The following is a 14,979-nucleotide window of genomic DNA, read 5'->3' on the forward strand; positions in this document are numbered from 1 at the left end:
CCTCTCTTCAGTCTGGCAGTTGCTCCTTCACAGGCGCAGAGTCCCCAGCTGGGCAGAGAGAGTTTGCATGCTGCAGACACAAGGTAGTTTATTTCAAACGTGTATTGCAGTTAGGATTAGTTAATACGCCAGCTGTAGAGACTACGTATCCCATGACGAGGCGAGGGAGTGTTGCTGCACGTTGCGGGACACAATAGGATCGCCGCTTTGTGGGACAGGTGTGAGATATGGACCTATTCCTGAAGCAATTGGTGCAGGGCCCTCAGAACGCCCGGGGCCATGGAGCAACTGCCCCCTGTGCTTCGTCGTTAATCTCGCCCTAGTAACATGCAGTTGTCAGAAAACATTTTCCAATTTTCTGGTATGGCTTTTCAGCCCAATATCTCTAATTTATTTTATTTTCAGAAGTTTTAGAGAAAATGTTCAGTTAAACAAATGTAAAACTAAAAAAAAAGAAAAAGTTATTTACAAGAAGTTGTAACCAAGAGTTATGGCAAATTAAGGAAATAAATTGGCATCCAACGTTCCTTGTGATTATTGCTACAGTTCTCAATGGGATTTTTTGAGATGCAGAAAATCTTTAAATATATTACTTTATAGTCTATAACAAGAATGATACGCTCTGTTCCTTTACTTAAAGAGGGAGTCATGGGTATTTTTGTTTTCATGCCTAAATTAATTTCCTTGACATTTTATATAAACTTGTAGCTTTAGATTAGCATTTTTACACATTTACACATTACATGGCATCGACTGAAATCTAGAACAGCAAGGACGATTCAACAATATAGTAATTCACTAAAAAAAAAAAGGGGGTAATGTTAGCATTCGGGGGGGCTAACAAGACCCCCATGTGCATGCGCGGTAAGAGCAAAAAAGACGTTATGCTGCAACTCTCCCTAAAACATGTATTTTTACTTTTTAACGAATGCATATGGCTACAAACGGCAGTATTTTTATATGCGTTCATTTTTCAGGGGTCACCCTGGGAAACCGCAGCATCCTTTTCATTTTTCAGAAGAAAGGACACAATGAAAACATTTGTGGGGTCATTTGGAGTTTATAAATAATAACCAACAAAATTACAAGAAATAAAAGACAACAAAAAAAAGATAAGAATGAATAAGAACCTAATTACCCAATTTAAAACACAGGAAAGCCACGTTCTTGTTACTAGTAAAGCTTTATGAATTAAAGACGAATACTTTATTCAGTAAGGTTAATTAAAAGAAACAATTTACACATCTTTGACGCTTCCATACAAGTAATCTTCCCATATATTACAATGAGAAAATAATAAATACATAATAAAACAACTATATAATATATATTTTATCTCAATATATCAATATATTAATACATCTCTGCTTTTTATCTTTTTTAATAATATATAATTAATATGGAGATTGCTACTTAACCCCTTAATGATAATGCCCTCACGTGTACGGGCTCAAAATGCATTGTTTTCAATGGGTTTTGGGACCGCCCATTGTCCTTAAGGGGTTAATAACCAGTGATTGCTTTTTTCCTCAACACAGAATACAGACCAATATTCCCATCAAATAGATACATCTTTTTTTTTTTTTTGCAATCATCTTTTTTTGGGGGGTTTTCTTTAAAAATAGTTGTTTTTTAGGGAATAAGCTTAATTATGTCTGTGCGGTCCAGAAAATATTACGAGATGATGCATTTTTCCAGTTATTAAATGAATCGCTTACCTGTAACAAACACAGATGCTACAATTTCCGCAGAACCAAATATATTTTCCCCACGGCACGTGTATTTTCCTTCATCCGCTTTGGAAGTATTTAAGATCCGTAAACTTCCATCTGGAAGAACAGCTACCCTGGAAAAAAAGTGTCCATTATTTGAGATGTACACATTTAAAGGTGCTTTTAATTTTGCACAATATTTATCTAATAATAATAATAACTAAGTAGAAAAACAAGACTATATTTTTGGATAAAATAGAATTTTAATTAATATATTATAGATTATGAATATGCGTTATTATTAATACAGAGGGCATTTATACATGGATGGGACCGGTATATGGCTCCTAAATATAAGACAAAACTAAGAACTTATTAAGGTTTTACAATTTTAACCCCTTAAGGACAATGGGCAATCCCTAAACCCATTGAAAAACAATGCATTTTGAGCCTGTACATGCACGGGCTTTATCATTAAGGGGTTAATTCTAGTCTAAGTCTAGTTTTCTTAACACAGTCTATCCTAACCTTTACCCTCAGTCTGTCGCCATTAAGTTTCCGCGCATGGTTTGACACTATTCTTTGTTCAAAATATTCTACCCTCCTGTGCTTTGTCTAACCCCTTGACATATTTGAACGTTCCAGTCATAGACAGTCAATCACAGATCTCCTCCAAAATATCCATTTTAAAGTCACCAAGTGTTTCAGAAGGTTTAGAACTTTTTTTTATATCAAGAAATATACACGTAAAAAAAAAAAAACTGTAAAGGTTTTTAATATTTTTATACCTGGAACTAAATTATTTTAGTTTAATAAGCTGATTTTCCGTCATCTTGCTGATATTTTGATACATTTTAAAATTCTATATATTTTAAAATAGGCATGATTTAAAACAAAAAAGTATCAATTTTTTGTAAAAAAATGCCAGAATATTAAAAAAGCATAATTGAAGTTATTTGCATACTTGGATATAAGCATTTTTTTTTATTTTACCAACATTTTACATTTAAAATGGAAATCGTTCTGTGATATCCAAAACAATACAGTGTCTGTAATAATAAACGTGGATCTGTGGTTCTTGATGTAGCTGTTTTGTTTTGACATGTTCCACGTGATCACAAAATCACATACAAGCTTTTTTATTGTCATACAAAAATCCCCAAACACATCAAACCAAGTTCTGACCGCCTCAATGATGATAGGTAACTGTGTATTAAGTGTCTGGATTTCTCAAGAGTCACTCTTAAAACTTTCCTAGAGTAAATTTCTGTTAGCAATGCGGGAAAAGTTCTAAGACATGCTAAATTCACGTTCACGCACTCCAAGTACCAGCCATTCCTGAACCATTGGGTCACTTCACCAACAGAAAGACGTGACGTGTTTTGTTCCCAGCATGTGGACCTTAGTCCTGTGTCACACTGTGATGAGTCTGGTCCTAGTTTTATTGATGCACTTTTTTTTGGGGGGGGGGTTGGTTTTGAGTCAATAACATAGGACTTTCTTCCTTATCAATGCTGCACTTCCTACATCTCTACTCTCTCTACCAAATACACCCCTAACCACCCTCTTCGTTCATGACCTACGTCTCTTTTCTACCGCCGTTTCCTCGTCTCACTCCCATAGTCAGGATTTGCCCCGCGCTGCACCCCTTTCTCCGGAATCCCCTTCTGCGTTCCGTCAGACTTTCTCCCTCGTACCAGACTTTCAAAAGCTCTCTGAAAACCCACCTTTTCCGAGGAGCATACAACCTTTCCACCCAACACTCCCAGCCAGCATCATAACCAAGCCATCCGAGCAACCAATAATCGTCAATCGACTCATTCCCGTCCAAGCCGTCCTCTCCTGTTTACGGACTCTTTCGTAACAGCGCTACAGACTCTGCTAGTGCTATATAAATAAATGTGATGCAATGCTCCGTACCCTACCATGATTATACAGCTCTTAATGAGGTCAAACCGACCACATTTAATTTACAAAGTGCAATTTATTCTACCAATTTAAGGCTAGGTGATTCCGGCACCTTCTTGGTATTCTCCTTGGTTCTCTCCCAAAGATCCATACATTTCCACACATAGGATTTCAGTTTGGCCACAGCCGCACCATTTGGTTTTTGTACCTCAATGTCTATTGACCCCTGTCCTGAGCCGTAAAAATCAAAAGGCAAGATTTAACGGTTTACATGGTAAATACCCCATGTCAGATGCCGAGCTCTACACTGTATAGCCAATCAGCTCAAGTGTCTTTTATTTAACCAGCTGATTGCTGTTATTCTACTAATGACCTTTGAATAGCGTTGCACGAAAATACAATTTCACAGTTGGATTCCAACGAATACGTTCTCTTAGACGTTCTGGAATCGTTTCAGCCTCTTACCCCACCTTCTTTAACTCTTGTTCACCGTTTTCCCATGCTGGGTTCACTATTGACTGACATACAGAGCCAAGAGAACTAAATCTATCAATTACCTGCTGACATTCCAAGTCAAGAGTCCTAAATGAAATTTCTGGAGAGATGCTATTTGTTTAAAATAACCTCCCTCTCTCTGACATTCTAATTTTTATTTTTTTTGCTATGTTGTTGTATATTTCAAGGTTAAAGTCATTCCGCCTCATAAAGAAATTGATTAGGTCTCGGCTATTTACTGTCACCGGAAACTGCCCCCGAAGACACACTGCATTTTTTTCCTTCCTGGAAGATGAGACGGTTAACTTTATATGACACGGGAATAAGTACGTTTCTGCTGGTAGACACATCCCCATTGGGGTTTGTAGAGAAACCAGGACAATATATTTAGGTTTTTACTCCATGTATGTCCGTCGCATGAGGTTCTGCTGGGAACTGAGATAATTGTATTCATCAATATACTGCTTAGTTTGACCTTGGTCATGGTCAACGTCCACATCTAACAGCAAGGAGGAGTGAATAATAACAAAAACATATAAACAAATAAAACGTTTGTTTCTCAAAAAAGCATGACATCAGTACTGAGCCTTCAATTCAAAAGCGCAAATTTTGTCTTACTCCACAGTAACTATGGCAGAAGCATTGACGACAACAAAAGCAAGCAGAAATTGTCAGTTTCCTGCTTGCTGACACCACAACAACACATTGTCTCCAAAAACGTGATGTGGATTTTGATGTTGCAAGTGGTCACATTAAGAAACCGCCATGGCGCTCATTGTGGAAGCAACATCTCGAGACTCGGCAGCAGAAACATGATTGTCTCCAAAAAAGAATCGATTGGGAGGAAAAAATCCTACTTTTTGCCAAATCGTAGATCTGAATGAAAGATATAAACGTTGACTTTGAATATGACGGCAGATAATAACTATTCGACCAATCTAGTTTGCCCTGATGTAGAGACCTTAATCAGTCCTTAGTCTCGTCTTAGATTCCGGAGAGGCTATTCCATTTATCTATCACCCCCTCTGTAAAGTAAAACTTCCTGACCTTCTAATTTCAGATGACAGCCTCTTATTCTAATATTTCTCCTCCTTTGAAATAAACTTCCCTCCTGTACTTCACTTTTTAAGTATTTAAATGTTTCTATCAAATCTCTCTCTTCTTTCTTCCAAGACCATGTTTCAAGGTTTGTACCAGAATCAAATACACACGTGTATGTATATACACACAAACACGGAGAATTATGAACAATAAAAATATTAAAGTTGTTAATTATTATCACCTTACATCATCATCCTTTTTAATATATTGAAGTTGGTTTAATAATTCCTAAGATGTAGAATATTTATCAAGACTTTTATTTTGAAGAAAGCGAGGAAAGGGGTTTGTAACTTGTCCTTTGCCGTTTATTCCCTTGTCCCTATTCTAGCAGTCTGTTTTTTTACATTATGTTGAATAAAAAGCTTGTCAACGGTTCTTTACTTAATCATAGCCTACTAATTACTCCTTTTTCATTATTTTTGATAAACATTTTTGATACATTTTTTTCATTGTAGCTAGAGCTTTTTCATAATCTTCTTGCATTAACATTGTTAGCACGGGGAAACTATTGTGAATTGCAAATTTATTACACTTGAAGTTATTATAAATTACAATACCTGCTTTCTCTTAGACCACAGAAACTATTTTATATAAAGGAAATTGTGTGTGTTCATCAAATTGCTTTTTTTGCATAAAATTCTGATTTGTCAATTGTCGATGGTGGGGACCTGACTCAAACGTTTCTTCTATAATCCATATTTATTACCAATAACAAACCTCAACCTTGTGGCTCCTTAGCTTTGTTCACTCTTCTATCAGCCTTTGTGGAGCACTTCAAAGGTAAAGGCCAAATGAATGCCATGCTTAAAGAGCTTCCCATTCTCTTACCATCTCTTACCATCCTTTGAACTACTGCCATCAAAAACCCTTCTATCGTTTTTAACTCTTCTAATTCAGCATGAGAGTCTGAAGTTCATCTTATTATACTACCGTGCGGCTTGCTCCTGTTATGTGCTTAGAAATCTTATTCCAACCTTTGCTAATCTTTTAACCCACAATATCAGTTTATCTTCTGCTGCTTCATCTGCTTTCGTTACAAGTGGTCTTCCAAAACCATGCTTAAGGATGGACCTTCCTACCCAAATATCTAAATTATATATATATATATATATATATTATATATATATTATACATATATATATATATATATAATATATATATAATATATATAAATATATATATATATATAATATATAAATATATATATATATATATATATATATATATATATATATATAATATATAAATATATATATATAGTAAAATAAAAATAATATTCTTCCCTGGCCACGAAGTAAGCTGCACGACCATCATTAAATTGCTTCCACAATGACTTCCTATTTACCAAAAGTACAGCAACATTATACTTAAATGTAATGTAAATAAAAATATAGTACACTATGTAGTTATAATATTAATTATATAAAACAAATTTTGTAATTAAATCAAATTTTATATATTTAAGAAATTGTCATCTAAGAAATGTAAAAATTATTATTATTTTAAACTAACTTGTAAGAGAAAAGCTATTTTATTTATAACCTGAACGAAGGGTTAATCCACACAGAAAGTAGATTCTTCGCAAATGAGGTTTCAAAACAAACACGTCCATCAAAGATTATCTATTTTGTTTTCCAAACCGCCATTATGTAAAATCGTTCATTTACAATCGTTCTGAGGACTATTACCCTGGGCATCATTTCTAAGGGTTAATGACTTCCATAGCTTGTTAACAACCGATGTATCCTCTGCGAAGGGCAAACCGTGTTTTAAGTACTTAAATTAACATTAACCTTGAAAAACAGCAAATAAACATCAGAGATTTCCCCCCCCCCGTATTATCCCGAAGCACCAGAAGCTTTAATCTAAAAGTATTATGAGTCCTGGATATTTGGAGCACCTAATTGGTTGTTTACATGGTTATATTGATAGGCTTTGGGCAGTCATTCAAATGCTGTTCTTCCAATACAAAGTAAGGTTGATCAAATATTGCAAGAATCCTCTGTAGCGTCTAAAGGGCTCATAGATCCAGATACTTGGAATGTCACGAAACAATGTAATTTTCCATGTAAAAGCCCGTATAATTAGAATTCTTGAGAAACTGTAGGGCCTTTACAGCATGATTAAATAAATCGCCTGTTTGAACAATAGTGTTGTATATCCTTGGAGAACTTTGTCAGAGTCACGTTATGTGAAAATATGACTAGAATGTCGATCCCGGGACATATGAGTTAACCAAGTGTTAGCGTGCATGTGGGTTTGTGTGTCTGGCTGTGTTAGCGTGTGTGTTAGTGCGAGTGCCACTCCAGAGATCAAGATGTGTATCCGTCCCCGAGTGCTGCCCCTGCCGTGCATGGGATGCATAACTGAGCTCTACAGGGCTCTACAAACATCGTTCAAGAAATATCCAAGCAGCATAGTCCTAATGCGTTAAAGGGAAAAGAGGCAGCAGTCGCTTCCGTTACAGTTGAAACACGCCATCCAGTGGCGGAACTACCGGGGTCGCAGGGGTCGCGACTGCGACTGGGCCCTGGAGTTCTGCCAGTCAGGGGGGCCCAAGGGGTGCCGAGCGGTTGCTGAAAACGACCGCTCGACAACTCTTGGGCCCCCCTGACTGACAGAAATCCAGGATGCGTCCGCTCACCGCCGCTGCTGCTGCCGCCGTCGCAGCAGTGAAGCGCCGGCACCCGAGACAAACGCCTCACGCTCCCAACACAGGAGTTGACGGTAAGTGTTAACAGATTCTCGCCCCTGACGCCATCTATATAGGCTTCAAACTTCACTGAGATTACTATGATGTCAATTAATTTTATTTTGAGCAATGTGTTTCACGCTTGGTGTAAACGCTCCTAAATATTTTTAATATTCCTTTGTCACAGCAGCAGTAGGACCTTGCCGCCAATGACGTAAATGCCGCCGGTGGCTGGATACAAGAAGCAACACACTAAGTTTCAGCGACCACACTCCATGTTGCCGGACTTATCTAGCCGATGGCCACACACCGTAGCCCCCGATCTGCCACTGGAGCGGCTACAAGTTCTGTTGTGGGTGCGTTCACATTAACGAATGAGTTTATTTTTCTTTTTGGTGCATACACCTGACAAATATTTATATATACTTTATGTGTCTTTTCTATACACATCTACTTTTTGTTATGATTGTAAACTGTAAATCGGTAGTTTGTTTATAGACTGGGGCAACCACGTTTTATTTTTTCCATTTTTCTTGCATTTTAAACCTTTAAAACCAGTACTGTTTTAGTTTAAATATGTATATGTCTGGCAGGTCACTTATTTTATGCATTTAAAAAAATATATATATATAAATTACGCGGCCATTTTGTTTATTCACTCAGTTACGTCTTGTGTGGTTATGCGCATGACTGTATTAAATTCATTCTCCTGGGATGTATGGCCAAGATTAAAGCGAAAAGAAGCTTCTGGATTCCGCAAGTCAAGAAAAGTTCACATTAGGATTCTATTGTATCGGGAGATTTACTAGCAAGTCTGCCAACACGACGTATGGCTAAAAATTCCCGATGAGCCCATTCAGACATTCAGATTGAAATCTGTAATCTCCCTTATAAATGCGTGTTCTTGTTAAACGTTAGCGGGACAGGATTAGTCTCGTACTAAAGTCCCAGCACCTCATTGAAATATAGGACAGGCTGTAGCAATTCCAAGAAAATCAATTTGCTGACACCTAAGTGTTTTATTTTCCCAAAACACTTTAACTAAAAACATATATTTAAAAAAAAAAAAAATAGTTGAATGTGCTGCAAAAATGATGTTTTTTTTCATAAAATACCTGACTTTGGACAAGATGAAAAGATCATGTATAATACTGAGCATAAACATTTACAAAATAAAGAATTCAACAAACTCAGAGAAGGCTGCCTCTCGCCTGTAGGTAATAAGCTCTTTGATCACAACAGGAAATCAGAAATAAATGTCGCTGGCGGGCAAAGAAGATCCAGAGCAGGAGATAATTGCCGTATCTGACATCAGGTCTTCGCACCAAAAGCAGTTGGTGTTAACGAGGTGTTTACATATAGCTAGACATGATTTTTAGTGATACAAACAATTGTTTGTCCGTGGCGTGACTCATAATTACCATCCCTGGTCACCTGTAAGAGCTGCTAAGTGTACTTGGCCAAAGTCAATGTTCACTATTAATGGTGGAACCGTAGAATGATCAAGAACATTTGCCTTGAGGCATCTGGGCATTATGATGGCATTCACACTGTGCAGAAGAGATCTTGTTCTTCTAAGCACAGAATTTCGAATTTCCTCACCACAATTCTTCTCTCCCTGGTCAACGCTACCGGACAATGGCCATTAAACTTTTGAAATATCCAAGGAACAGGGAACATCTTTCGAAATACGAGGAGGTTCAAATTCAGGAATAACAGCATACTGCCTACTACAATATAAGCTTTCAGGAACAAGTCTGACAATTACAATTTAAGACACATTTCTACAGTCTAAACTATAAATGAAAGCATTGTGTTCGCCTACATTGGGACCAGCTTCATAAATGTGTCAAATTTTTTCCAAACACAGATTTTTACATCTACAAGTAGATTTCAGGCACGGACCAACAACTACATCAACTCTTGTTTACCCTGACGGCAATCGGGAGAGTGTGTGGTGCTGATAGCGAGCGACCCACTGGGCATTTGCCTGGTGTGCCAGATGGCCGGTCCAGGCCTGAGATTGTGTGTGTTAAATCTGTTTGTTATTATATGGAGCTTGGTAATCAGAATATCATAAAGGCCAGGCCATGGTACCAATGTTACATACCTATATATCTATAGTGAAGAGAAAAAGACAAATCAGATCTTTATTATTATTATTATTATCTTTTATTTATATAGCGCCAACAATTTACGCAGCGCTTAATACAATCCATATAATCAAGGGGTATGACAAGACGAGAATTGACGGACTTAGACAAACCGATACATTAGGTGGAGAGAGCCCTGCTCGCAAGCTTACAATCTTTACAGTATTTTGTATTGATCCAGATGAAATCCAACAAATTGAGATGTTTTTCAGCTTCTAAACATAATCCAACCAAGTTCTTCAAACTCATTGTTAGGATGCCTAGCAACAGCTGCATTCAGTGGAGCTATTACACATGCTAGGACATATTTTTGAAAATTATTTTCTTGTAAAAAAACAACAACAATAGGCGACCCTGGAGCAATACTGCAATATAAGCATGGACAGAAATGCAAATGCCTAAAGTTTTATTTTGTCTTAATAAATAGTAGGTGTATCTGTCTCATTCTCTTTTTTTATGTTGTGTGCAAAAATAATTGAATAATCCTATTGAAAACTTGGAGTCTTAATTTGCTGAATAATAATAGTTCTACTCTATAACAATGTTTATATATATATATATATATATATATATTTTTTTTTTTATTTTATTTATTTATTTATTCCACTTTTGTCTTTTTTGGGCTCTAAATTTTTTATCTGTACTGTCTCTATATTTACCTGTGACATTGGAGCACCTGTATTCGCTAACCCATAAATTTGACTTCCTGCGCACTATAAAAGATCCTAAAACCCACTTTCTACCCCCTTCAAAATGGACAGCATAAATTGACAAATTCAGTTTAATATTGTTTTCATATATTTCAGAGTTCTGTGATGAGCCTCAAAGATATAGAGCCATTTACTGGAACCAAGAGCATGTGACTTGTTAGCACATATAACACAATATGTACACCAATCAGCCATAACATTATCGCCCCCCGCCTAATATTGTGTATGTTCCCCTTTTGCTGCCAAAGGAGTCCTGACCCATCGAGGCATGGACTCCACTAGAGCTCTGAAGGTATGCTGTGGTATCTGCACCAAGATGTTAATAGCAGATCCTTTAAGTCCTGTAAGTTGCGAGGTGCGGCCTCCATGGATGCTTTCTGGTGCCGCGTGTTCTCCAGGTAAGCGACGCACCCGGCCATCCACATCATGTAAAAGAAAACGTAATTCATCAGACCAGCCACCCTCTTCCATTGCTTCGTGGACCAGTTCTTATGTTCAGGTGTCCATTGTAGGCGCTTTCGGCAGCGGATAGGGGTCAGCATGGGCACCCTGACTGGTCTGCAGCTGCTCAGACCCATACGCAACAGACTGAGCCTTCGCCCCCCATGGCCCTGTCGCCGGTTTACCGCTTTTCCTCCCTTGGACCACTTTTGATAGATACTGACCACCCCAGACGGGAACACCCCACAGGAGCAACAGTTTTGGAGATGCTCTGACCCAGTCATCTCGTCATCACAAATTGACCTTTGTCAAAGTCACTCAGATCCTTACGCCCATTTTCCGTGCTTCTAACACATAAACTGTGAGGACGACATATTCACTTGCTTCCTAATATATCACCGCAGTCTGGTAAAACTTCTGATTTTAAATGTGTGATAGGGTCAAGTTTAAACTTTTGAGGCTTTCCAAAGTTTCAGTCATCTAATGTTTTAATTATTCCGTCCTATATCTTAATTACCCAGGCTTCTTTAATCAACATTTTACTAACCATCACACACTTCTCTTGATCAAATTCCACATGATTTAAGAACATGGTACCTCGTTAATTGGCCAAATGAGCTAAATAAATCTAAATTTCAGAGATTAAACTTTGTTTCATGTTTTTTCATTTCAGGGTTTGAAATTATTACATAATGCTATAATTTGTATTTTAAATGTAATTGGTAATTTTAAAATCGAATTTAACAATATATTGGTTGCATTATGGCACCAAATTATTACAGAAATCATGGGTATAGTTTTAAATATTCGTAGATCATTAAATGGTGAAAATGCCATTCTATTCTAGGATAGATATGTGATGGATAGATAATAGGTAATGGACTGTTTCTTGGAAAGAAAAAGTAAATTCAGTAAAGAATTGAATTGCCTTTTTCAGGCATATTGCATCACAGTATGATATAGCATGCATGAAGAACAGACCTAAGCCGTCTCTGGAAAGCCTTCCGTCTAAAGCAATTCCCGTAAAAAAAAATATCATATTTACCAAACTTGAATATGAATCTCAAGCTCAAACATTTTCAAATAAAATATTTTTTTGAAATAAAAGCTGAAATCCATCGAGGCTTCTCGAAGGTGGTAGGGCCTCACAGAATACAGTATATATATATATGTATTATAAATATTACCACTTTTGTATTATTTCTCAATTGCCTTTTAAATGGCCGTTTACTTCTTCTTTTAATATCACCATAACAAGAGCTAAATTTTTTAGTTTTTCAGAGCAGATACTGCCATTTCTATTGTGTTCAGGAAACGGTAATATAATTTTATCCGATATAAGGCTGATACTATAAAAATTTGATGGTTATAGATATTCTTAATTGCTTGCTTCGGGGGTAAATTACCAATTTTGAAAAAAAATTCAAATTCATGACTGATGTTTTTACTAATGAAGAAAGTAATTTTACAGACGCATTAAGAAGTGACGTAACTTATTTCACTTAATGATAAACTCATGATAAGTGGCTACATTTTATATGAAATTATATCTGGGATATTATCTTTTCAATGTATATATGACATTAGTCAAAGAAGACACCCAACATCCCCAGTTTCTTGTCTTGTATCACTTTATTTTTATGAGACTTGGTTGTATTTATTTTACTAAATTTGTACATAATTTGATGTATACGGGTATAGTCTCTGCGAGGGGCACACATATAGGCTGGGTTGGCTAGGAAATAGACGGGAGACATTGGCAGCCCAATATGGTGCTTGCTTTGGCTTGGTTCTGAGATCATGTAACCTCTTTTCTTGTTCTAAATAGTAGTTGGTTGAAAGCAACATGGCAGTTATTTATAATGAGCAATTCTGGTGCAAAGTCAGAAAATTGGCCAAATCACCAAAGCAACCAATGGAATGTTTTGGTCAACGGGGACATTTCAATAGCTGCCAGGGTGATGAGACCACGTGCAAAGGTTTACACCAAAATTACATAAACATAGTTCGACTCTTGAGATCTTGACAGTTTTACCCACCATATACTTGCGTAAACTGAGTCTCCCATACCTATTATTTAAAATATTTGAGTTTTCTCATTACATGGTTCGATATGAGTTATAACAGACTGTGTTGTGTGCCGGGAGGGAAGGCCTGTGGGATTGTGTAGCACGCAGGGACGGATGGGGTGATGGATGTGTTGTTTGAGGCTGTGTAAGGGGCTACTAGATAGTGTTTGGAGGGATCAAAAAATAGAGAAGTGTGAGAGACAGGAAAGAAGACAGAGAGAGAGAGAGAGAGAGAGAGAGAGAGAGAGAGGAAAGAAAAATGGGTGAGAGAAGGAGAGATAGAAGAAAGATGTGGGAGGAGAAAGACAAGCTATAGAAAGATATATAGAAAAAATAGGGGGAGAAGTACATTTTAATGATAGGCATATTCACTATACTGTATGTGTGTAAGGCTAAATGTACAAAAGGCATTTATTTTCTTCTTTATATTCTCGTTTATGTGTCACATTAACAGATGTGGTCCGTTAGCTGTCAATGGATAGGAACCATATTGTGCTGTTCTTTTCTTCACTAAACTGAAGAAAAAAATCGAGTAGTGATAAAAGCACTTTTAGAAGACAGAAATTCTGTGGGATCAGCGTTAACCGACCCATGAAACAGTTTAAAAAAAAAAAAAGTAAAATGTTTTATCAAAGGGAGACTGTGGTTACTTGCGGACTTTTTCCCTGTTCTCCTGATATGTTCTACATAGACAGATTAGCTGTGTTTCTTAATACTAGTGTAGGTTGGGAGAAATCTTTATGAACCATTTGGCAGCCGCTGTCAAACACATTGGACTGCGACGTCCCTGATCAAATTAGACAGATGTCCGGTAATAAAAACAGCTTCGTTCATAACACCAGGTACCTTGGATCAAATAACTACTGTAGGAATCCTGAATAATTCTGCTGAAAATTCTATTTCCGTGAACGTGCCAAAGAATGCAGAGCTAATAAGCGCTTGCATTTGTTCTCTCTATAACACACGTCCACTTAATGAAAGTAAGTGAAAAACACAATCTCTTCTACAGTGTTTGAGTGTGGTTTATGTGTTATTTCATGTTTTATCATAACGCGGGCACATATGCTTTTAACTAGGCTAATGTGCAATTTTGTGCGTCTCTCGAAAATATAGGTTGTTTCGGTTTAGTTTAAAAAAAAATGATTATTATTTCTCTTCAGTAGATATTTTACAATGTACTGTTAAATAAAAATATTTTTTTTTACAAGAAGCGTATTTTCAATATACTATACGTTCAAGGCTTTTTTTATTGGTTTAATGGTTTCTTTAAAATGTAATTTATTATTTTTTTAATAACTCATGGATAATGTAAATAAAATTATTTCAACTTTTCTCTTAATCATTAGATGGAAGATGGCCTCGCATACAGCAGTGCATACTATGTAATAGCTTCTCCATCATAGTTGGCCGATTTGTTGCCACGCGTCTTGGCTGTTGCAAGATTTAGTGTAGAAAAGTGAATTTTAGCAACATTATGTCTATGATATGGATACTATGGGAGTTCTCTGAGTTCTGTTCATTAAACCGAGAGGGGTTAGGAGAGTTTCACTTTTCTCCAGGAAACTCATTGACTGTAAGCGAAGTCACAATCTCCGGGTTTAGTCCCTATTGGTTTCATTAGGACCCCCAACGTGGCAAAACTTGTAGCGCAAGGTAGGTGCGAGTGAGAATAAGTTGACAGCAGATAAGAACCATTCA

At 36.8% G+C, this 14,979-nt stretch overlaps 1 protein-coding gene across 1 annotated transcript in view; it reads right to left on the minus strand.

The window, feature by feature from the left end:
• CNTN5 (contactin 5) overlaps positions 1 to 14,979 on the minus strand; it is a 256,290-nt gene that overhangs the window by 61,955 nt on the left and 179,356 nt on the right. Inside the window, exon 12 of the mRNA XM_053456515.1 lies at positions 1,719 to 1,846. Within this exon, the coding sequence (XP_053312490.1) occupies positions 1,719 to 1,846 (128 nt within the window). The remainder of the gene's footprint in view (positions 1 to 1,718; positions 1,847 to 14,979) is intronic.

Source organism: Spea bombifrons, chromosome 2 (assembly GCF_027358695.1).
Source record: "Spea bombifrons isolate aSpeBom1 chromosome 2, aSpeBom1.2.pri, whole genome shotgun sequence".
Taxonomy (NCBI): Eukaryota; Metazoa; Chordata; class Amphibia; order Anura; family Pelobatidae; genus Spea; species Spea bombifrons.